Source organism: Eulemur rufifrons, chromosome 7 (assembly GCF_041146395.1).
Source record: "Eulemur rufifrons isolate Redbay chromosome 7, OSU_ERuf_1, whole genome shotgun sequence".
NCBI classification, from domain to species: Eukaryota; Metazoa; Chordata; class Mammalia; order Primates; family Lemuridae; genus Eulemur; species Eulemur rufifrons.
Genome location: NC_090989.1, coordinates 33573910 through 33599674, shown reverse-complemented (window position 1 = coordinate 33599674; position 25765 = coordinate 33573910). Strand labels below are relative to the sequence as shown.

General features: G+C 37.6%; 1 protein-coding gene across 1 annotated transcript in view; it reads left to right on the top strand.

Annotated features, from left to right (window-relative positions):
• The first annotated feature begins 1422 nt into the window (after positions 1 to 1422).
• The window catches only part of GBE1 (1,4-alpha-glucan branching enzyme 1), a 264715-nt gene continuing 240372 nt past the window's right edge, over positions 1423 to 25765 (top strand). The window contains exon 1 of the mRNA XM_069475045.1: positions 1423 to 1931. Within this exon, the coding sequence (XP_069331146.1) occupies positions 1789 to 1931 (143 nt within the window). The 5' untranslated portion in view covers positions 1423 to 1788. The remainder of the gene's footprint in view (positions 1932 to 25765) is intronic.

Here is a 25765-nt window from a genome sequence, read left to right as displayed (position 1 = left end):
GAGAATGGATCAGGGTGGGATAAAGTAGAAGCAAAGAAGCCAGTTAGATATGCTACGGTCCAAGTGAGAGATGAAGTGGCCCTGTATAAAAGTGATAACAGCTGGGTGTAGAGGTTTGTACCTGTAACCCCAGTGACTTGGGAGGGTGAGGCGGAGGATCATTTGAGCCCAGGAGATCCAGGCAGCCTGAGTGACAGACCAAGATCCCATCTCTAGGAGAAAAAAAAAAAAAAAAGCGCAATAGCAGAGGGAGGAGAAGATGACAGATTTTAGATTACAGGGATCTCAGTAGGCAGGAAGTGACACGAGCATGGATTTCATAAAAAAGTTTGATTGAAGATATATATTTGTGGGTCTACTGGGTGTCCTACTTCTGCTTTTTGTTTTCCCCAGTGCTTTATATTTTACAAATGTTTGCATGTTGTCATCTTTATGGAATAGAAGGCATGCCTTGCATTACAGCTATCCAAGTCCTCCACTTTTTCACATTGAGGTACTGTCTACAAATCTACATATCTTTCAAGCCTTTATTAAATACTTCACAAAAATCTTTCCTTTTGAATGTTTTAAAACTCAAAAGCTGAAGAGTACTGTTCCTCCTCCATAGGCCCTAAAATTCTCCAGTCCCAGGTTTTAAGAGAGAGAGAAAAGATTCTCAAGCCAGAAACTGGATATTCTCCCGCGTTTCTAGGTGCAAAGCAGGTTGGAACCTCCTAGGTTGGTGGCCCCATTTTTCCTGGCGTCCATTTCTGTATTCTTAAAAAAGAATTATTGAACTAGCAGCCAACAAGTTAAAAGGAATAAAAGTGGGAACTTCCCAAGCCAAGAGGAAGAGAAGTTTCTTGCCTTATCACTGTGAATAAGTGGCAGTGGAATTCCAATTCCATGATCTTCTTCCATACCATTTATCATAAAATATAGATTAATGGTTGAAAAGCTTGTTACAACAATAAACACAGGCAAATACTGTTTTCTCTTCTTTTTGGTGGTATGGAGAATGGGAAAAATTCTTGCCCTGATTTCAACTTTCTGCTGCTGGCAGTTCAGAGAATGGTACCAGAACATCAGTGGCATTCCAGGCTCCTGTCTCTTGGTTAAATTCACAAGACATGGCAAACTCAGGAGAGCCCTGGTTAGTAAATGATATTAACATTTTCAACAGTATTACTGTATTTACAATTGACTTTTCCCCTCCCTGTGAATTTATTTACTTGATCTGTCTGAAATACTGCCCCAGCAAGAAATTCTTACAACTTTGAGAAGGTTCCTTCCAAGAAACCGTATTTCCTACTTGCAAGGGGCGCCGCCAGTGGGTCTTGCTTAAAGCAAGGAAAACTGCGTCTGCTTCAGAGCCAATAATGGGTCAGGGTCAGGGAGGACAAGGCAGAGTGAGGTCCACTCGGGAGTCGCCTCCTCGGGTGGCCTCAGCTCGTGGGGGAAAGAGGCTTGGGGGGACGAAAGGGCAGATCCCCGCAGCCTCCAGGTGCCAGCCGCGTGAGTGGGCGGAGAGGGCTCGGTGCCTCCCAGCCAGCCGAGACTGCGGGACTGCGTCCAGAGAGATCACCCTAGGTCCCGCTCCTCCCCGCCGGCGGGGGGAGAAGGGGGCAGAAGGCCTCTCTCACCAGCTATAAAGGGCCCTGGGTCGCCGTGGCTCGCCTAGGCTCGCCTCGACACGCCTAGGCGCCCTCCGGCTCCGCCCTTGCCGCCTGGCTCCCAGCTCGAGCTCCAGTTCCCGCTCAGGCTCCACTCGACCCTCTCGGGCCTCTGCTACTTGGGCTGCGGCGGAAGATGGCGGCTTCGGCGACTCCCGCGGCTCGAGCCCCCGACTCCGAGGCGGCGTTGGCTGCTGCCCTGGCGGACGTGCCCGAATTGGCCAGACTCCTGGAGATCGACCCGTACCTAAAGCCCTTCGCGGTGGACTTCCAGCGCAGGTACCGGCCGGCTCCCTCCCTCCACCCCCCTGACAGCGGTGCAGTCCACCTTCCGGGAACCAACTCTGGACTTGGGCCGCCCGTACCCGGCGCGCGCGCCAGCCCCGCCCCCGGCGGGGAGGAACCTCGGTGGGCGGGGCGTCGGCTGCCTGGGGTAACTGGGGTCAGTGCTTTCCGAAGTTGTGGGCTAACAGCTCTGACCCCCGCGATGGCCGCTGAAGCTCCGAATAAACTTTCCGCATCCCCTCTCTCCTCCCTACTAATCAGCGGTCTTGCGCCATAGGGTACGTGCTTTGGGTCCCAACACTCGTTTCCTCTGGTGCTGCTGGAAGTGACGCAACACCACTGCAAGTTTTCCGACACTTGCACGCACCAGCGTGGTCCTGTGAATTAGAGTGGGCATAACGCGAGGCACGTGTAATTGCGCGTTTAAAACTTTCTAGTTTATTTCGTAGCAAATATTGTGGGTTTTTTTTTTTTTTGTTAAATCTAACAGGATTCCCTCAGGCAGACACTCTATCCTAAATTTTGTTCTTTCCTTGCTAATGTTCTCCTTCCTGGGGAAGGTTAAGTTTAGCTTGGTCGATTTTTTTCCCTCTTTGGACCAACATTGATGAGTCAAATGTACAGCAACGTTCGTCTGCTTTTGACTTTGTCATCCTTAAGTGGGAGAAAGGCGAAGAGGAAAGCTAAACTTCTAAAGGCCAGTGTAGGATGCATTAGTATTAGCTTGTCTCTTATCATTGTGTACCATTGATTTACCACAATTTAATTATTGGGCTAAGGATTCTACTAATCAGCTCAACTAAAAAGGTATAGTTTTTTAAATTGAAAAGAGTTGTTATACTAGTTACAATAGCTACATTTGTGAGGTAAGCTCACTATGATTTAATAGTTTGTGCCCTTTTAGGAGAGCCACTGCAGAATGAAAACTACCCTGTTAATACAACGTACATAGCCAATTTTTGAAGCAACAGTAAACATCCAGCTAGTTACTGGCACGAAACAGCATTGAGGGTTATGAATATGAGCACTTAACAAAGAATGTTAAGGTTCTTTGTTAACATGATTTGGAGGTTTTTTTTTTTTTTTTTTTTAACAACTTAAGTTTGTGTCCTGGCATTGTCAGATATTACATGTGTTCAATTCAGTAAACATGTATTAAGCAACTCCTATGAACAAAAACACCACTCTAGGGCCTGTAAGAAATAAGTTGCATGTCTTCTTCTAGAGGTTGAATATACTAATGAATGAACCCTCTACAAAGTAGTTGCCTTGAGCTGCTGCTTACTTAATCAGATGATTATGCTCCTATATAAACCGTTTCAGGAGCAGCCTTGTGAAATTGCTTTCAGAATTTGCAGTATATGCTTTCAAAGAAACTTAGTACATAATCCTCATAGTTTAAGGTTGGATTTGTTTTAGAAATAGTCAAACATTTTAGAGCAAAAGATTGCGATTAAAGGTAGTGGTCACATTTTTTCTTGATGTGCTGTGATGATGACATTAATTTACCTGTGTGCTTTGTAAAATGACACTTAAGAGATTTTTTAAAAGAAGAGTTGTGCAACTGTTTTGTCTATCCCCTCTCCCCCCTTTTAAAATGGTACAAGGAGACAAACATTTCTTTAGTAAGTTCTTCTTTCATATACTTCTCTTCCAACTCCCCTAGGATTGAGGCAGTTATAATCTTCTTTCATGGTTTTTCAAAACTAATGAAGGGGACAAAGGCCAGAATAAAGAAGTGGGGGGATCCAGTGTTCTTGGTGAAAAACCTGGTCCAGTGGGCCTTTATGTCTTGCTCTGACCTGGTTTCTACTTCTGGCCTTGGTTCTGAGTAATTGCCATTTTCCAGTGCATGTGTTATAGTTAGGAATATCAAATAGTATTTTTGCATGAATATTAAAAAATTCCTCCTTCCTGCAGTCTGGTCTTGGTTCCTTGTCCTTTTTTCTGTTTATTTCTAATTATCTACTTGGGCAGTTTGTCTTTGGCCTAACACAAATACATAGTCAACCATTTAGCTGCAAAGTGTGCTTACTAAGGAGTGAAAAGAATTTGGGGTATAAACAACAATATATAAGAATGTTGCAAAAGGCAATTTCTTCTCATTGATAGACTGTCTCATACTTCCCCAACAGATGTCTTTTCATTTTAAATTGTTTTGTATGTTTGTTGTATTTTGAATGAGATGTGGAGGATTAGTGAGTTACTCTGTACTATAAAATAAAAATTAGTACATTAGTGTGAGGGATCACCTCCAGGATGTCTCATTGATTACCTCCCAAGGTGCAAGGTGGCATTTCCACTTGGTGTGCCTGCTTTTTTTTTTTTTTTTTTTACCTGTTGTTTACCATGCAATTAGTTGTTGTGGTCATAATTCTAAAATCTTAGGGCTTTAAAACAACAACATTAAATTGTCCCCATATTACATGCCAGTGTGAAATAGCCAGAGGACTCTCCTTATTATATTCACTCAAGCATCTAAGCCTATGAAGGATTTGTTTTGAAGCATGCTTCTACAGTGGTAGTGGGAGGGAATAGAGACCATGCTGAACTATGCACTGTTTCTTACAGCTCCTGCTTAGCAGTGTGTCCCTTCTGCTAATACATTATATTGGCCATTGCATGTTAGCTTTCCATGTGGGTGGAACAGTAAACTGACATTTGTGAACCACTGGTCAGAACACCACAATTGCATTAAGACTAATCTATACCTTCTGTTTAAAGTTGATATAGTACTTTCAGATATATTATAGTATTTTATTTAATCCTGTAACAAAACCACGACATGGGCATGGTGGAAGATTTTCCTGTTTTACAGACGAAGAAGCAGAGTGACTGGCTTGAGTTCACAGGCCTAGTAAGTAGGCAACTGAGATTAATCTTTCTTTACTAAAAATTCTCAACAAGTTCACAACTTCTTCATAATTTAAGGGTAACTATCTCTAGCATTATATACTTTGTATTATTTCTTGGCTCTTTGGAGCTATGATCTTGCTTTTCTTCCATTTTCTCAGCCTCATTCTGACCATTTAATGTAAGAGATTTTCAGGGCCCTTCCCTAGGGCCTTTTATGTATTTCTACTTTCCATTCTTTCCCTACATATTTTCATCTACCCCACGGATTCCATCTATCTATTGAAGTTGCCCACAACTCTCTTCACCCCGTTCTTTCTCCTGATTTCATATGTACTTTTCGATGTTTTATAAGTACAAAGCTCTTTCTCCTGATCTCATATGTACATTTCGATGTTTTATAAGTACATCGAAAGATGGAACTTAACGGATTTTTATTCCAAACCTGTTTGTCCCTTTATACCCTATCTCAGTATGTGGTACCCTCATCTACCATTGCTCAAGCCTGAAATGAAACTGAAGACTTATTCTTAATTACTCCCTTTTCCTTTCCTTGTATCTCTGAGTCTAGTCAATTGTAGGTTGTCACTCTTTCAAGTATATACCACTTGGCATTCCTACTGCTATCATCCTATTTCATGTTGCTAGCATCACTAGCCTGCTTTACAAAAACAGCCTGAGAGCGTCTCCTTTTCCAATCTTCACCTCACTCTACTTCCTCTATCCCTCTTCACTCAAAAACCCAGTAAATAGAATGGACTTTGAAGTAAATAAATCTGATAGTGATACTTCTCTGCCCAAACCCTTTCAACAATTCCTCACTTCTCTCCCTTTTTTTTTTTTTTTTTTGGAGACAGGTCCTTACTCTGGGCTAGAGTGCAGTGGCCTCATCATAGCTTACTGCAATCTCAAACTCCTGACCTCAAACGGTCTTCCCACCTCAGCCCTCCCAGAGTGCTAGGATTATAGGCATGAGCCACCGCACCTGGCATCATTTCTCCTAAATTGCAGTGTAGGCTCTTCATGACCTACAAAAGTCTGCATTATCTGTTCCCCATGACCTTTTCAGCCTTATCTTTGCACCCTCCTCTCACTCTGTACCATCTAACTAGAAGGGGCTTAAAGGGAGAAGGGAAACTAGGATTTTTGGGGATATTCTGTACGGATACTAGAATATCAGTAAAATAAATCAGAAACGTGATATCCATTTTCTACCTATATTCTTTTTTTCTTGAAAATTGAAGATTTTCATTTCTTATTTTGTCTATATACACAGGAAGTTAGGGGTTTTAGGAAAAAATCACCAAATAAAAGGTAAGACAGATCAAGAATTAGAAAAATTTTCTGATCTTCATCAGAAGAGTGACTCTATTTTAGCTCAGTAGTAGTGAATTAATAAGTGAATCTTTTCCTGTATTTAATTTTTGATAATATGAAATTATTTCTCTATCCCATAAAAGAGATCTTTAGCAAATGTCTAAAGAATATCACCTTGGAGGTGTGCCATCCTGTCTTGGATGCCACATGTTTTGGTCAAGCTCTGGGTCCCATCTGTGCTTCCGTACATGCTGTCATTTTTGCTTGCTGCATTCCTTGTTTCTGTCTTATGATAAGCTCCTGTACATATTTCAGGACACTGCTAAGAGACATATTATCGCCTTCTCTGACTTCTCCTTCCTCATCATTGGACCTTCCTCCAGGTTGGGTGAGGTGCTCCTCCTCTTGAATCACACCTATCCTAAGGGTGGTCATCCATTCTATTAATAATATATTTGTCTTTCTACTCTTTGTATCCCCTTCTAGATTGTTTGTTCCCGTGGGTGTACACTATGTCTATATTGTTTATTTCTGTTGTAGTCTCAGTCTGTAGTACTGGACCTGGCTCATAGTAAATGCTTAGCATAATATTTGAATGAGAAAATGACTGATTGAAAATCTTCTGACACTGTTTTTCCTTTTTGCTATACCAATGAGTATAAGGTTAACTTACCTTAAGCTAAAAATGTCTAGAATGCTGAAAAGGATGGATTTAGAACAGGAGTAGTTACTAGGAAGGAAGTTTTATGTGATAATCTGGGAAAGGAGAATATATACTCAATTAAAGAATATAAGCACATATATAACCAAAGATAACCAGAATAAATCAAGAAAATAATTCTTAATTAGATATTTCCATACTCCACCGAGACTAAAGGTTTAATCTCTGAAAGAATAGTCCGTTTGGGAGAATCTGATGCCAAGCTTTGTGCCTAAAAATGAGAAGAGCGGTTTTATGAGCCCAAGTGTGTTAGGTATTATAAAGAGCTCTATTTCATTAGAATTAAAATAATTTTTCACATTGGTATCTAATCAGAATTGGAAAGTAATTTGGATTTAGTGTGTCAGCATCCACACCAGAAATTGATTCTCACAGCACAGCTTTACATCACAGCTGAATTGTGCACTTTTTTCTCAGCACCCGACCAAGTTGGGGCCTCTGAAGAAAGTCAGATGTCAGTGATTTTCGAAGGCAGGGAAGAATCTGAAGATTATGAGATGTACACGACCTGCTCCTCTGTACTGGTAGATTTGTTTGCCCTTTGCAGCTGAGATCTGTGCTAACTCCAGAGTCACTCCTGAATTCTCTACAGTGATGGTCAAGAGGCGCTGACCTCTTCTTATTTTTCAAAGGGCCTTAAAAGGACTTGATGGAGCATTTTGGTTTAGTTTAGGCTCTGGTGCTTGCTGCACCACCTCCTGAGAAATGCTCTTTATGTGGTAATTTCGTACAGGATTTCTTTCAGTTCTCATCAAACTGGGCCCTAGTTAGCCAGTGAGGTGATAATACTTTCCCTGTGAAATAAGCTATAGTTTTAGACTGATAAATATATCATGCTGCTATTTGAAAGCATGTATTAAATTTCTATTATACATTTATGGGTATTAAAGGAAAACATGAAAGTATGTTCTTTGGAGAGAATTGCTGCTACCAGGAACCTTTCATTCTAAAAGTAAGCTTATTTTTTACTAGAGTAGATTCTCTTCTTGTGTTGATGTCTGCTCATCAGTATGTGTTCACCACTGTTGGAATCCAGGGTTCTTTTGTGTTTAATATCCAAAAGAAGCCCCATTCTGTTTTTTGTTTAGGGCAACAGGAGCCTGGTACCTTGACAAAAGCTAAAACTCCACGTTAAACATATGTTATTATACAACTTACATTCATTGATTTATTATATAATTCCATTGCAGTTTATTTGACATTGTTTACATTATGGTAACTAGCTTGTAAAATGTGACTGATTTTTGACGTTCAAACAATCAGAATAATTTAGATTCTAAATTTGTTTTTTTCATATGTAAAATGTGAAAAAATATATAAAAATATTGCTGAGTGACTGTGTTCCAAAATATAAGAGTAAGACAAGGCTTGAATTTTAGCACTCATAACTACTAAATGGCTTTGCGTCCTAAGGCAAATTAATCAACCTCTGTGAACAAGTTTCTTTCTTTGTAAAAGATGAATAGAATCCAGTTTGTAGAGTGTCCTGAGGACTAGAAATATATGTAAAGATGCTTAGTAAATAAATAATAATTTGATGATGATAATATTAGCAAGCTAACTTTCCAACTTAAATATTTACTAGAATATTATTTTCAGGAGATTTTATTATTCTTAGCTCTTTAGTGCTATATTCTGAAGTCAACTATCAGATAAATGCCATGACTAGAAATTCCCCACAACCCTTTGTTTTACTGGTTAAGTGTCTTTACTTTGGGTGAGGGGTTCCTTCTTTTTTCCTAGTAGAAGTGATTGTGTGAGTGAGGTGAAGCAGGTAGTAATTTTAATCATAATCTAATAGAGAAGGGAAAGAATATGTATAAACTTTGATCCTTAATTTAGAGAGGAAATGATAAGGCAATTGCCAGTTTACTGTGAGCTAAAGGCAAGATGAGTCCTGGGATATAATGAGCACAAAGTTCCTTTTATTGAGAGAGGTAAAAGCTAGCCTGCAGAAATTCAGTATCACTCTTCTCTTGATCTTCCTTTTCTGTCTTTTCTCTTCTTTCATCTGACTGCTAAGTGTTCATATTCTTGGGCATCAAACAGCTGCAGGGATTTTCTTCTTCCTGAACTCTGGATGGTTAAAGGAATGGTCATACTGAGTTTACTAATAGCAAGAATAACTTTGAAAATAAGACTAATGTGGGAGAAGAAAAAATGCATAACAGCAGCTCAAAAGTTTGAACGTGAAAGAATTATTCTAGTGTTTTCTGAACATATGATATATATATATGATATATTAATAAGAAAAAATTTTAAATCATTTGTCCTGCTGTCTCTCTTTTTCCTTTCTCTGTTGTTAATATTTGATGATTGCAGTAATTTTCAATAGATTTGATTTTGCCATAAGATGCATAAAACAAAGGAATGGAATATACATATGTATTTTAGCAGAACCATTGGATGATAAATTATAATGAGACACGATTTCCTGGTATGTAAACTAGTTCTACAATCCAAAATATGATAATCAGAAACCAAGAATAAACATATATTCTTGGCCTGGTGTAGTGTCTTACACCTGTAATCCTAGCATTCTGGGAGGCTGAGGCGGGAGGATTGCTTGAGCTCAGGAGTTCCAGACCAGCCTGAGCAAGAGTGAGACCCCATCTCTACTAAAAAAAAAAAAAGTGTGCATATATATATATATATATATGTAAACTTGTGGTTGCCCAAATATTCAGCAAGAATTAACTATTTGTTTTACCAGTGATATCATATGTTATTCAATATCATCCATCTAATTTGTTTTCATTTTTATAAATAATGAGCACCTAGCCATAGGTTATGTTTAATTATGAGTAACTACACAATACAGATATGCAGGCTGTCAGAGAAACATAATAAAATTAATTATGTATTTAGGTGCATGTAACAGAATATCCAACACACTCCTAATTAACAGAAAATCCTACAAACAGTGAATTAGAGAAATTCACTTATGAAGAAAGTGAGGGTGGGTGGTTTGGGACTTAACCATGGATTCATCCTTCCTTATCTTTCTGCTCTGTTATCCTTAGCATATGGTCACTATTCTTATGCTTAGAAGATGATTGGGCACACGTGCTGGTTTACTGTGTCTATTTTGGCCAAGCATATGTTAGCTTTCTCGTAAACTGCATCTAGTTCTTTACATTTATCAGAACCATCCCATGATCATCGTTAGCTGTAAGTGAGCCTCGATGATTCACAGACATCTTCCTGAGAAATGCCTCTTTGTCTCATCCCTCACAGCTTCCTGGGGCTCTTTCCCTTTCTCCAAAGAGGAAACTACATCTGACAAAAGATGAAAAGCCCCAGTGAGACCGTGTTGTAGTCCTCTAGCATCACACGTAGGTACAGAACCTTCTTAGCAGAGTCCAGGCATTCCACTCTTCCTGAGAGAAGTCTACAGTCACATCTCTCAATGTCTCCAATCCCTGAGTCCTGGCTTTTAGTTTGCTAGACCTGAACTTTACTTTTCTGGATTCTTTTCTTGGGGAAATACAGAGACTTTTTAGTTGCTCTGTCCTAAAGTAAGCTGATTCAGTCATCACTTGGCTCGTATGAAGGAACTCCACTACCATCTCTTTTTAATTTCATAAATAGTTTACTTTTAAAAAATATAAATGTTTTGAGATGAAATCAGTTTTTTAATTACTAATAATTTTTCCATGTTATCTTAGACTCATTAGAAAATGGTCACTTTTATCTTTAAGTTATATGGAGAATAGAATATTTGTGGGATTAGAAAGAAAAAGAGAAGTAAATTAAAGATGTCAATTAATTTATTCTCAGTCTTTAAAATATGAATTGTTTTTTGTTATCTAACTACATACAAGCTTATGAGTCTTTAACATTATACCTTTCTATGCTTTTTTTTTTTTTTTTTTTAAATTAAGCTGTGTGATGTGAACAAAAGTTCTCTGCAAAGGAATTTGGAGGAAAGAGTCTTTATTCAAGTGAACAGTTTGCAAATTGGGGAGAAGCAGCCTTCAGTGTACAGTATTCCAGAGAATAAAGAGAAGTGTCAAGTTTTATAGCAAAAGTTCCCACCCAGGTTCCCAGTCAGGTTCATTTACGCAAATGAAGGATTGAAACTTGCTTATTTCTGATTAGGTTGATACAACTGTGCACTGATTGGTTGATACAGGTGAGATCTGATTGTTTGGTTCAGGTTAGCTCTGAAAATTCCAAAGATAAAAAGGTGCAGGTTTTCGGGGAGCTCAGAGTATGTTTGTGACCCCTTGTCAGCAAATGGCTGCTTGGCTATGTTTTGAATTTAGGCCCAGTTAGCCACTTGGCATCCATCTTGAAGGACTGGCCCTTTCAGGTTCTCATTTGCTCATAGTAACTATCCTTCATGGTTGTCATTTCTGTGCTTTTTTTTTTCTTTTTTGCCACCTCTTATTTTCGGATTAAAAAATTTCTGACACTTTTGTTTGCTTGTTTATTCATTTTTTGTTTGGACCTGGGAGTCTTACATCCTCTTGACCATTTTAGTTGACAGTGCCATTTGGTTGTTTAAGTTGTACTTACTAGTGATAGGAGTTTAGTGAAATAACAGGTCTTTTCGGCTTCATTTTTCCAGGGTGTCTTTTATTGAAAACTGCGTGCTATCCATGTAGTATTAGACAAACCTCAACCCACAAATATAACACATAAGCAGGAAGTACATTGAAATACCAGTGGTGTCAAAACTTAGGGTTGCAACAGGTTCAAAGTACCTTTAAAGTCAGAGGGCTTTTGAAAATGTAGTGGAGATTGTTTAGAGAATTACAAATTGTGTTAGATTGGATTTTTTAAAGAGTTTTTATTCTGAAATAATTGGACACTCATAGAAAGTTGTAAATAGAATACAAAGGCGGCTCCTGTACCCTTCACCAAGCTTGCCCCAGTGGTAATATCTTGCATAACTGTGGTGTGGTAGCAAAACCAGGAAATTGACATTGGCATAATCTGCAGACCTTTTTCAGATTTCTTGTGTTTTTACATAAGCTTATTTGTGTGTGTGTCTGTACTTATTTACAATTTTATCACATGTGTTATTGTAACGGTCACCACAAGGAGGATACAGAACTGTTCCATGACCACAAGGGAACTCTCTTATGCTACCCCTTTATACTCACACTGTGATTCTCCCCCCACCCATCCCTAACCTTTGGCAACCACAGATCTGGTTTCCATCTCTATACTTTTGTTCATTTTGAGAGTCTTTTATAAATTAAATCATATATAAGCTTTTGAGATTGACTGTTTTTCACTCAGCATAATGCCATTGAGTTGTACTCATGTTGCATATGTCAATAATTTGTTACTTTTTGTCATTGTCATTGTATGGATTATAGATGTGCCATCCATCTAGTTTGTTTATTCACTTGCTGAAAGACATTTGGATTGTTTCCAGTTTTGGGCTATTACGAAGATTACAATAAAACTATGATGTGAATATTTTTGTATAGGTTTTATTTCTCTGGGATAAATGCCCAGGAATGTGATGGCTGGGTTATATGGCAAGCATTTAAGAGGATACTTCCAGTAGCAAGGCACTGCATGGTCCCATACCTCAGCCAGTTCAGAACTGTTAGCAAAGGGCCAAATTTTATTCTGTAAATATTTAAGCTAATAATATATATCCCAAATTTTTGAAAATAAGTGATCCATGTATACTAATGTAGTTAACTAAGTTAATTTTTTGATAGTCATAATAATTTTTGAAACTCTTATTGTAGATAAAGGGGTTTTATTGTTAGTATCATCAAACTTGCTATTTCTTACATATGCACTATGAGTTTTACTGTTGCATATGGATCTTTACAATAAAATATAGATGGTGACCACATGCAGAATACTATTCCCGACAAATGATGCCCCAGATTACACCTGAACAGCTGAGTCACAGGTTGTTTTATTAATTTATTTAACAAATCTATTTCAATATCCCCTTTGTAACAGGCATTTTTCTATGTGATAGAGCAAATATGAGTAAGAAAGGCTTCCTACCTGACAGGAGCTCAATTAGACAAGTAAACACAGTTATAGTAGATATTCATGTACAAAATTCAGTGTAATGCAGATGAAAGCATATCTTGTTCTGTCAAGGAAGGGGGAATACATATACTACAAAGAAGTTTATTTGAATTGCCTTCAATTCTTAAAATTACTTCTCCATAAAAGAAGGAATGATTCTTTAAGAATGCGGACAAAGTTTATGAGACTTTTTTGGAAATAGTCAAAGAATGTAATAGCTAAGATGTTAATCTTCACTAAAACATTTAATGAAGATATGTGAACTTGTAGACAGCTTTTCCTACTTAAAGTGAAGGTTTACTTACAAAAGTAGTTCAGTTGCAAAATATGCTTGTGTAAGAATTGCCACATTGTGTGAGAACTAGAGCCTCTAAAATAGTTTATAAATTATATATGAAAACATGTCAACATGTTTCTTTACAACCAAGAGGCCCATTTTGGAAGGGATAGTAGGCTATTTTTAGAGGCAGTGAGGCAACTCCTAAGTAAGCTAAGGGGCCCCATTCCTGAATGAGTCCAGGGGACATTACGAGCAGCATTACCTGGTTGGAAGGGTAAGGGAAATGGGTAATGAGTGCCGAATGCCTCTTCCTGATCCCACCTTAAGTGTCTCGCCTAGATCAGCACTATTCATTAGAAATATAATGGAATCACATATATAATTTAAAATTTTCTAGGAGCCACATTAAAAAAGATAAAAAGCAGATGAAATTATTTTTTATAATACATATTACTTAACCCAATGTATTCCAAATAGCATTTCAATATATAATTTGAAAAAATTACTGATAAAGTATTTTTTTATGTTAAGTTTTGAAATCTGATTTGTATTTTACATTTACAGTACATGTCAATTGGGACTAGCCATATTTCAAGTGCACAATAACAAGGTGTGGCTGGTGGCTACCATATTAGTCAGTGCAGGTTTAGATTATATATTTGAAAGAGGGGCTTTTATTAATAGATTAAGAACTGATATGACTCCACAAAGAGACTAAAGGGGAACATTAAGGAGGAAGAAAGGTTCTCTCAGCTCTGTGTTCATAAAAAAGGTAATTAGACCCATAGAGTTTCTGACTTTGCCTAAGATAGGGACTCAGTTGTTATTGACCAGTGACATTTTTTATACTGGATGAGAAATAAATGCATAGTATCTTAAATGTAAACATGGAGATATGCTACATATTTAATTAACTGGGGCTGAGTAGATGGCCATGTTTTCCCCAGGTTATTTGGCGTGACTGGTCCACATTGACCTTTTCATTTAGGTGATTCTTATTTATGTCATAGTTTCTTATGCTAAGTGTATTATATCTGTCACATAAAGCAAAAACACAAACAACACAAAATAAAAACGTGGGCTGGTTAAAGTAAATCTGGTCCTTCTTGATAAAGTGACTGAGATCAGGTGATTGCTCTCTGCTTTAATAGCCCTAGACCTTTCTGAATGTGCCAACTTCACTTGGACCCTGCCCAAATAACAGCTGTTCCTAACTTTGTTGTCCCAAAAATATTGCTTGTGTGTGGTGACTCATTATGACTTGCATTATTCCTGAGTTGGTCTCTGCTTACAAGAGAGGAGGGTTGGAAGGATTCCTTCTCTGTCACGCTTAAAAATAGTGATAATTTTGTGGGTGTGTGCATGCATGAACACGTGTGCCTTGTGACTTTTTATGTCTTTTTCTTCATGACTTGCTTTTCTTGTTTCTTCTAGATGGTATTTCCTTCAATATTTATACTTTTTACTTCTTTTGCACCTACTCACTTTGAATACTTAATAGTTAGGCTTGTAATCATAGTGAAATCGTTGCCATTTATAAAAGTATTTGCTCTCATAAGTGATCAATCAGGTTTTTCCAGTGGAATACTGTTTTCTTGCTCTCTTTAGTATTGTATTTTCCACACTGTAGCTGCTGAGTACATGCTGACTCACTGAGATTCCTGGGATGCTGCATGTGTGTTTTGAATTTAAGAAGAGAAGAATATAGTTAGGGAACATATTATTGTCTTTTCATGTTTTCTATAGAACTTAGAATAGAGGTTTGTACTCAAGGAGGGTTTTGCAAATATATATTAACTAGAGGTCTGGTCCAGCTTGTTCTGTAATATTAGAAATCTAGAAATATTTATTACTATACTTGTTGGAAGGTCCCTAGAAACAGTTGAGAGTAATTCTTTTATCATGTAGTGGCCTGTGGTGGGCAAAACCTCTCTCACACGCAGCTTAACCTTTCTCGTGTCTAATACTACTCATGAAGAAGATTGTAATTTGTGCACTGTGCTTTTATCAGGTTGCTGTTCCCAATGCAGTTAGTGTAATTTTTCATTTCCTAACAGTCCTTGGGCAATTCTGTTTAACATGCTTTCTATTTCAGAACATTCTCCTATTTAAAAAATTTCTTTTGCCTCAGGCCCAACATGCTTTTCCAGCCAGGCTAGTAGTAATTTCTATCCTTGCTGGCTTCATTCACCTTCACTGTTAAAATTCTATGTGGATTCCCTAGGAATGTTTTCCTTTTGTGTTTATGGCATGGCAAATGTTGGGATGCCTTTGCCTTCTATTTGTTGATATTACTCTGGTTCACAAAAATATGCTTCCATTTTTATTACTAGGTGAATACATGACTATCTTTTATTCTTATTTCAAGTCTGCTTAATTATTTTATATCATAAGCCACACTTTGTTTTTTTAATAAATAAAACTTTAATCTTCCACCTGAGCTTTTAAAGTTGTCTACAGATTTTCCTGAACAACAGTATTCACACTAGAATAAGAGACTGATTTACCGATTTCTTTTTTTTTAAAAAAAAAGCATTGAAGTTTATTTAATAGGTAGCAAATTTCCTTTTTAAGGTGGTATCTTAAAAGTGAATGAAACAAGTTAACCTGGATTGCCATCCCAGATGATCATGAATTAGGTGTGATTTTGGTTTAGGGGTATCTTAAAAGTGAATGAAACAAGTTAACCTGGATTGCCATCCCAGATGATCATGAATTAGGTGTGATTTTGGTTTGAGATGAGACAGCAGCACTCTAAGTTGATGCTCTTGAAGCTAGATCTGAATTTGGTAATAATGACATTCTCTAAAGAGATTTAGGTTTCTAACGGGGAAAGCTATAGTTAGGGTGCAGTGGGCTTTGAGGTTAGGATGCAGTGGGTCTGTGGAACAAAGAAAGCCTTTGTTCTCTTACCATAAGGCACTTCTGGCTTACACTGAGGTAAATTTTGAAACATCTATTATAATATCAAGGTTTTCAAGAGATTCTGGGGAATATGTGTGGAGAGAGCTGGGGCTAAATTAAAATTAGAACTCTGGCTATATTATAAACACGTATCATACATTTGTATATATCATACCCGTTATATGTATACGTGTGTTTTACCACACACATATAATGTTTGATATGTAAGTGACGTTTATATCACGCCTTGTCTTAGTTGGAATAAATGTTTTCTCATTCATTTTACTGATTTCTGTTTACAAACATGGGAGAAAATAGGGATTTTCCTCTCTTTGGGGATACTCATCGTGTTAAGAAGAAAGAAAGAGTACTTCTTTTTTGGGTTATAGTTTGCCTTCTAAATTTCATTGCTTCTCCTCTCAACTTCCATCTGTGTTGACATTTGGGAATTTTGTGGTTGCTCTTTCTCAAGTGGAATGGAAATGCTTAAAACAGAATTTACACTTTTATATACAACTGAGACTCTATCACATTTTGACTCTCTCCAGGTCTAAATACTGTTTTTTGGACTTAAAAAAACAAAAAAACAAAAAAACCTTTTGTTGAACTAAATACTTCTCAAGCTTGTAATGCTACTGCTTATTGTATATTATTAACAACCATTTTTGCATTGATGGAAAGTTCTGGCTGAAAATGCAACAATAAATATTAAAGTTTTAGGCACTTAATATCTTATGACATCAAAGAGATGTTTTTATACAGATGTTATTGTTAGCTAATTGCTATTTGTTAATTACATTGTGGTTTTATTTTCATTTTTAATTAAGGTTCATTTATAACCTGGGAAATAACAAAAATTTGAATAAGCCGTAGATAGCCAAATTTCGTGCCCTATGACTTAATGTTGGTTCTGTGCTCTATATTTTCTTAACCCTTTAAGTCCCAGTCAGTTGGCATTTTCTGTGTGTGTGTGTGTGTGTGTGTGTGTGTCTGTCTGTGAGTGAGAGAGGGAGAGAGAGAGAGAAAAACAGAAAGAGAGAGAGAAAGAAAGGTTGATTCTTGGGCTGAATAATTAGTGGCCTGGACCTTAGTTCAGTTACTGACACGTTTGCTGGTTGATTCCCTAAGACTCTTTAGCTCATAGTGTTTGTGATAGATTATTTTAGACAAATTAGATTTTAGATTTTAAACAAACTGTGTGTGTGTGTGTGTGTGTGTGTGTGTGTGTGTTCTGATATTCTTTGGCAATACAGTAGAAGCTTGTTGTAATTTCCTAATGCAGCCATGGATACAGGTGATGCAGAAGCACTATTCTTAGCCATTTGTATAGATAGAGAGAAAGCAAAATCTCATAATGGGTTTAGCTATCTCACACTTGCCATTTTCAGTTCTGCACCTCATGGAGTGGCCTTTGGCTAGTTACTGCAGCAATTTCCCTCAATTATAGTTCTCTTCTGCCCAGCATATTTACAACAAAAAGAGTAATTAGAAGTTAGGTGGTCTCCAACATATGACCATGTAGTTCATGATTATTTGTTTTTGGTTTTTTGTTTGTTTTGTTTTGGCTTTTCATAAGGGTCAGCATTATGTATAGACAGACACTAGTTTAAAAAAAAAAAGAGATCCTCCCATGCACAGCTGGAACTCACATTATAAAATTTAGGTATGAGACAAAAATGGAAAAGTATAGATTAAATAAAAGTACTGTAATATGTATTGGTAAATTTTTATTTGCAATTGTTTATTATGGGCTTATAGAAAAGGTTTGTAGAAAAAGCCATGCCTAATTTATATTTTTGGATATATGTTTATGGTTAAATATAATAAGAAAATTAGCAGAAATATTTTCTAAAGGAATAGAATATATGTCAGTTCTCAAAGGATGATACACTAAGGTGAAATTGGTTTAACCAGTTTTGGAAGCCTGGTGAAAAAACTCGAGTCAATGACGAAAACTCTCAATAAAATCAAGTAAACTAGAGAATCAGTATGACCACATTATTGTGTTGCCTAAGTTAATGGACAGGGTAAACTATTTTATTTTTCTGTTAAGAAAAGATAGATTCTTAGATCTGAACTCTCCTGAGACAGGCATCAACTCATTCAATATTTGCCAGGTAATATGTTTTGTTCTAGAAAGTATACCCCCATGTTTTGTTCTTGAGTAATTTACTGGCTAGTTGGAGGTAATAAGAAAAATCCAGTGACATAATATTTTGATAACTAAGATGTTTTATATCCATAATAAATCCCTGACTCTGGAAGTTATACACCCAGAAATTTTTATGAACTTCCCACAGAATATTTTGCTTAAAATATGCAAAATCGCTGATGGGTAGGCTGGCAGTGTATGTCGCTGTGGTTAAAAGCTGAGGGTTGTGTCAGTTGACCTGGATTTGAATCCCAGCTCCCTAGCTTATTAACTATGTGCTATGGTCTGAATGTTTATATCTTCCCCAAGTTCATATGTTGAAATCTTAACCCCTTAGAGATGAGGCCTGTGAGAGGTGATTAGGTCATGAGGGCTCTGCTGTCATGAATGCTTAGTACCTTCTTAAAAGAAGACTAAGGGAGCTCATATGTCCCTTCTGCCATATGAAGAAGCAGCAACAAGGCATCAGCTGTGAAACAGCCCTCACCAGACACCAGATCTGCTGATGCTCTGATCTTGGACTTCCCAGCCTTCAGAACTATGAGCAATGAACTTATCTTGTTTATAAATTACCCAGTCTAAGGCATTTTGTTATAGCAGCTTGAATGGAGTAAGATACCGTGTGACATGGATAAATTATTTAACTTTGTTAACCCTTAATTTTGTAATCTGCAACATGAACATAATAATACCAGCTTTATCAAGATTTTGTGAGGATTAAATGGAACAGTCACATGTAGAGACTGACTGGCAAGAAGTATTTGCTTTGTAAATATTATTAATGGTGATAAGGAGATATGGACAATAAAGCGATTCACAGAATTATATTCCAGGGTATGCAGTTTTTATGATGCTCTAAACTGATGATAAGTACAAAACCCGTAACCATACCCAATCGCTAAAAATTAGAATTTTTCTCTAGATTTCTGGCCAAGTGATTACATTAATTGTCTTAGCTTTATATCAGTGCCTTACAACCTATGGTAAAGGGTTAGTCTTTCTTTTTTCTAATTTTTTTTAATCTACCAGAGATGGATACTTCTATGAAATTCAAGAAAAAAGTTACTAGAAAAATTAAATTAAAAAAAGAAGGCATATAAGATAAAAGTGTCAGTTCTTAAATTAGACTCAGCATATATAAAAAATGCTCTTTACAACTGCTATAGAAGTTTCTAAATTCTTACTCTTGACTTCAGTACTTATTTCATCATACGGCAGTGATGGCTCAGCACTGATCCATGGATCTGAGTAGCATTGCTTTAAATATCATATATATGTTCATTTACTTCAAAATTCATATCTCTTTAGATTTATACTTGGAGATGACCATCTCTCTCTTTTTATTAAATGACACTGTATCTAGTCAGTAGAAATCTATCATTATCATCTCTTTCTCCTCCCCACTCACCCAGCCAATCCCTCATAAATGTCTTTTTAAATCTTGCCATTGTTGTACATCTTTACTGCTAACACCTTAGTCCAAAGCCACATCATGTCTGATCTAACTTAGTACTGGGCTTCCGGCTTCTAGTGCCCCACCTGCTTCCTTCCATTCTCCATATAACTATATGAATTATTTTTCTCACAAGTAAGTCTATTTATGACCTTTTAGTAGCTTTATTTTTTAATTAGTTTCCTTGGCTGAATGATATGTAATAATTACATTTCTGAAGGGTTAAGAGGCAATTGCAGTATTCCAGGTGGGTGATTATGGTAGCTTAGATTGGGGTGGTGGTTGTGTAAATGGAAAACAATGCTGATTTAAGAGATTGCCAGATAGGGAATAAACTCGAGGCTGGAGCCCATTTAGGAAGTTCTATAGGCAAAGGGATACCCTTCTTTTCATGATCTAACTGTGTGTTCTCTCTTCAGGTTCATGACTGAGTCAGGTCTCAGCCTCTCACAGAGATGATTGGCATATCAAGTAGCGGGCTAATTTGTGTCAGCAGCAACCTGGGTGTAGTATATGGGGTTGGATTCTAAGAAAAGTAGACTAAGGAGGATGCAGCATACTGGTATGACTATACTTAATTCAGATTGAGCCAAATTTATCCATGGTAATATTCTTAACAGGAGTCTGGATTTAATGTGTAAACTTGAGTATCTGGAAATGACTCCAATAGGTTATTTGACTAAAAATTGGGTTCAACAATGGTCAGCATTTAATGTGTTTTTTTTTTTTTTTTTTTTGAGACAGAGTCTCACTCTGTTGCCCAGGCTAGAGTGAGTGCCGTGGCGTCAGCCTAGCTCACAGCAACCTCAAACTCCTGGGCTCAAGCAATCCTCCTGTCTCAGCCTCCCGAGTAGCTGGGACTACAGGCATGCACCACCATGCCCGGCTAATTTTTTTCTATATATATTTTTAGCTGTCCATATAATTTCTTTCTATTTTTAGTAGAGATGGGGTCTCGCTCTTGCTCAGGCTGGTCTCGAACTCCTGAGCTCAAACGATCCGCCCACCTCGGCCTCCCAGAGTGCTAGGATTACAGGCGTGAGCCACCGCGCCCGGCCTTAATGTGTTTTTGAGCCCTGAACATCTCTGGCTGTGGAGAAAGGAGGAAGGCACAGGCAAGTTGAGAGTGGTCAAAAGGTTTATTCTATGCAGTTCGCTTTTCTCGGGGTCTTCACTCTAACCATTGTGAGATTCCAGAGGACACACAGTTGATTAAGAATCAAGAAATGTATTGGGGAGGGAAACAGACCTCTGTGGTAGCTCTAGGCTGGGGAATATCATGGGGATATGCTGCCCCCAGATGCACTGATTTCAGTGGAGATCATGGGATTCTGGAGTGACAAAGGGCTTTTTTAACAGTGCTTAGGCTTCATGGATAAGGTAGCTGTAATTTTCATAATAGGCTTCAAATGTGGAGTGGCAGTCAGTGTTTTGAAATGCATTCTTCAGTAGTGGTGGACTAATTGATCATAATATCCTTAGGAATACAACAAATTGTCAATTTGCTAAATTTTTACTTGATCTCTACAACTGGGGTGTGTTGAGCAGGAATTTGACTTGCGTTACTGATATAGGAACACCTTGGAGTCCCTTGATCAAAGGGGAAGCTGATTTCCCTTGAGAAAGGACAGGAAATACTACCACAAATATATACTTTAAATCTTTCAAGGCTTTCCTAAAGGGACATGCTGCTTACCTGGAGGAAGCCCAGACTTTTGAGAATTATTAAAAACGGGTTCTCGATTAATCCCTGGGGGGACCTAAATGCCATTGTGACATATCAGTCAGAATTGAGGCTTACGGAAGTCACTTGGTAAATTGACTTTTGGATGAATCTGCATCACTGTGGGTCAAATTGCCTGGCAGACTAATCCTGTGATTACTTTCCCACTTTCTGAATGCATGGTTGCAGCAGGCATGGGAGCTGGCAGAATTTTCACGCTGCTTCCTTTGAAGTGAGGACTGTTCAGGAAAACCAAGCAGAAGCCCCTGAAACTGCCCTTCCCTAACAAAAGACAAACCCTAAGCAGTACTACATCCTTAGGAACATTTCAGAGAGTAGGGCCACCTTCAAACATTCATCATGTGTTGGGCAGGTGGGAGGGGGGAGGCAGGATGGGTAAATTCACATCTAATGGGTGCAGTGTGCACTGTCTGGGGGATGGGCAGGGTTGTGGCTCTGACTCGGGTGGTGCGAAGGCAATGTATGTAACCAAAGGATTTGTACTCCCATAATTTCTGAAATTAAAAAAAAAAAAGATACAGTAGTGGAGATGCCTGTAACATCACTTTTTGATCAGATGATTGGATGGATGGATCTTGGAGAACAACTATGGGCTATAGTAAACCTAGTTGGAGAGTGACTCTAGTTGCTTTACTTTCCAAAATGTAGTATACACTAGTCACCCCTTATCTGAGGGGGATACATTCCACTGCTCCCCAGTGGATGTCTGAAACCATGGATATACTGAACCCTAGATATACTATGTTTATTAAATCTGATAACTGAGTTGGCTACTAAATGACTGATAGGTGGGTAGCTTAGACAGCATAGAGACACTGGACAAAGGGATGATTCATGTCATAGGTGGGACAAAGCTGGGACAGCATGAGATTTCATCACGCTACTCAAAATGGTGCGCAGTTTAAAATTTGTGAATTGTTTATTTCTGGAATTTTCCATTCAATATTTTTGTATGGTGATTGACTGTGGGTAACTGAGACCATAGCAAGGGGAGACTACTGTAGTCTTTTGAACCTATATACAGCAATAGATTTGGCACCCCCCCTTTTTTTTTCTACACCCATTATTAGATTATGGGCAGATTGCGTTCAACTAGCAGGGAGAGTGGAACACCTTCACAGTTTCAGTGCAGGGTGATGACAGTGTTCTTGATCTCTGTCATCATATGGTTCATAGGGATCCTAGTTATCTGGTTATCTAGAGAACACTATCCTGGATCAGTACACAAAAGCCATCATGCTTTTGAACTTGATGAGCAGGAAGTAGCAGGTAGCCTAAATGGCTTAGTAGGACTCAACATGTGTTAGATGGTGATTGATAAAGTCTGTGTTTTAAAGCTGGTAATCCTACAAAACTTAATTTAATATAGTGTTCAAATATTGGTTCAACACTTCTGAGTCTATAGGGTTTTTTTGTCCAAATGACTGGTGTTTATTTAAATAAAGAAAAACTAAGAACTCTACATTAATTTGAAAAGAGGGCACTTGCTTTGAACAACTTACACGGTATCAAACCTCTGAAATATAAATTTCTCTATGGCTTTTTGAATTGAGCTTTACCTTTGAATTGTGATTGTTTTTCATTGAATTTTGTCAACTGGAAAATAAATTTATGAAATTTAGTATATTTGTTTCACATACATATACTCATATGTAAAAATAAACATGGCATTTTAAAATACTACTATATAGTGCAATGATTTGTATATAAAACTAAGAATAAAAGTTATTCTGGAAAACTTTAGAAATATCAACCAGAGTTTCTATCTTCAAGTTGAATCTGATTAATTATACCTACTTCTCTTAAGTAAAATCTTGTTTATATTTAGTGAAATCACATATGATTACAGAAAGTAAGTACCTTTATAGATAAGAGAGGCAAATTTGTCCAACTCTAACCCTTTGTTCAGGTGAAGAAACAGAATTCATCTTAGCAACTTATTGAATATCTACTATGTGCCAGGCACTGTTACAGATACTTGGAATATAAGAGTGAAAGAAAAAAAAGAATAAAAAACAGACTAAAGTTTATACATTTGAGGAGCTTATGAAGCAGCAGGAGACAGGTGATACACAATAAACATAACAAATATTGGATGGTAAATGCTATGATAAAAAGAAAACATAGAGGAGTGTAAGAAAAATAGGAATTGGAGGTGGAGGGGCAGTTTTAAATAGGCATGTTCCAGGTTAGGGACTATTGAGAAGCTGACATTTGTGAAAAGACCTGAATGGGAATTAGTCACGCAGGTATGTGGTGGAAGAGTGTTCCAGACCTCGGAAACGGACAGTGCACAAGCCCTGATGCAGGGGTTTGCCTGGAATATTCAGGAAGCAGCAAGTAGGATAGTTTGGGACAGAATAAGCTAGGGACAGAGCAGTAAGAAAGGACATATGAAAGATAAGGCAGTAAGGCACATATCATAAAGATACTTGTGAATTACTGTACAGACCTTGGCTGGCTTTTACTGTGAGTGACATGGGGAGCCAACTGAAGAGTTTTAAGGAGAGAAATGACAAGGTTTTATGATTTCAAATGATTACTCTGGAGGACTATATTTAAAATAGATTGCAGGAGCTGAGGATGTAAACAGGAAGGCTAGTTATAGCTATTACATAATCCCAATGAGAGATGATGGTGGCTTGGATCAGCATCTTTGCAGTAATGGTTGTGAAAAGTGATTGGATTCTGGATCTGCTATGAAAGCTGCATCAAAAGGACCTCTTTTGGGATTTTTTTGATAAAGGCCAATCTTACTGGAGTTAGATGATATCTCAATGTGGTTTTGGTTTGCATTTCCCTAATGATTAGAGATGTTGAACATTTTTTTATATGTTTGCTGGCTACAAGTAGAACTACCATTTGAGCCAGCAATAGCACCATTAGGTATCTGCCCAAAGGAACAAAAGTCATTCTATAATAAAGACATCTGCGCTCAAATGTTTATGGCAGCACTATAGCAAGGATGTGGAAACAGCCCAAGTGCCCCTCAATCCATGAGTGGATTAATAAAATATGGTATATGCATACAATGGAATACTATTCAGTTATAAAAATGATGGTGATCTAGCACCTCTTATATTTTCCTGGGTAGAGCTTGAGCCCATCCTCTGAAGTGAGGTATCATAAGAATGGAAGAATAGGCACCACATGTACTCGTCATCAAACTGGCACTGACTGATCAACACTAAGGTGCTCACACAGTAGTAATATTCTTTGGGGGTAGGGGAGTTGGGGGTGGGTAAACTAACAACTAATGGACGTGGTGAGCGTTGTAGTGGGGAAAGGGCACATCTCAAATCGTGGTTGGGATGTGGCAAAGTCATAACATGTAACTAAAATGTTTGTACCCCCATAATTTCCTGAAATAAAAAAAAATTAAAAAAAAAAGGACCTCCTGCTGGTTTGGATACAGGAGAAAGAGAGGAATCAAGGATGAATCCAAGATTTTTGGAATGAACAATAGGAAAAAGTTTAAGTGAGCTGGCTCAGGTTGTCATTTAGTTAGTTACAGAATTATACTAGAACTTGGATTTCAATATTTATAGCTTGCAGATTTAAATGCTGAAATCTCATAGATTGTAGGAGCAATGACCACACTTATTTGGAATATTTTTTTATATAGTTGAATCTGGGATTTTTGTTATTTTAGAAGGAAATGCACTTGCTGTGTATGTTTGCCTATTATAAAATATGTTGCATTGTAGTCTAATTTCCTATATGTGAGTGACAATCATCTTAATAGCAGGTAGGCTTTATGTTTCATTTTACTTATTGACCTGGCTTAATGCAATTCTCAAAGTGTTATGCATATTCATTGCTTTAACAACTGTATTTTAATGCTTAGTGTATGTCAGGCATTGTGTTTTGTGCTGGGCTTCAGAAATAAATAGGCAGTTGTCTTCATGGTGCTATAAACATTGTCTAAAGTTATTATTGTTTTTGTTTTTCCCATTATAGTAGTTCATATAGAATAATTAGAAACAAAAGTTAGTGTTTATTTGGGAATAAAAGATAAGTTTTTAGACGTATATGTAAGGCTTCAACAGGAAGCAGATGTTAATCAAAATAGTATAACCCAAGGATCAGTTATTTATAAAGTGAGTATTGATAAAGATCTGCTAATAAGGGAAACACAGTGGATAATGCCAATGGCTTAGTTTCTCATTTGCTACTACCTGTAGGCCTGAAGGAATAAGGGAAGAGGCAGTTCATACGATCTGGAAGGAAAAAATCATGTAGAGTCATCTGTTTTGAGAATAGCAAGGGTCTTAGGTCAGGGTGTATAGTCAACTCAATTGCAGGGAGGGACCTGGAGAATAAGTATCCTGATCTTGTTTACTTCCTCTTTCTGATTTCTTCCTGGATCTCTCCAATGGCCAAAACCTACTG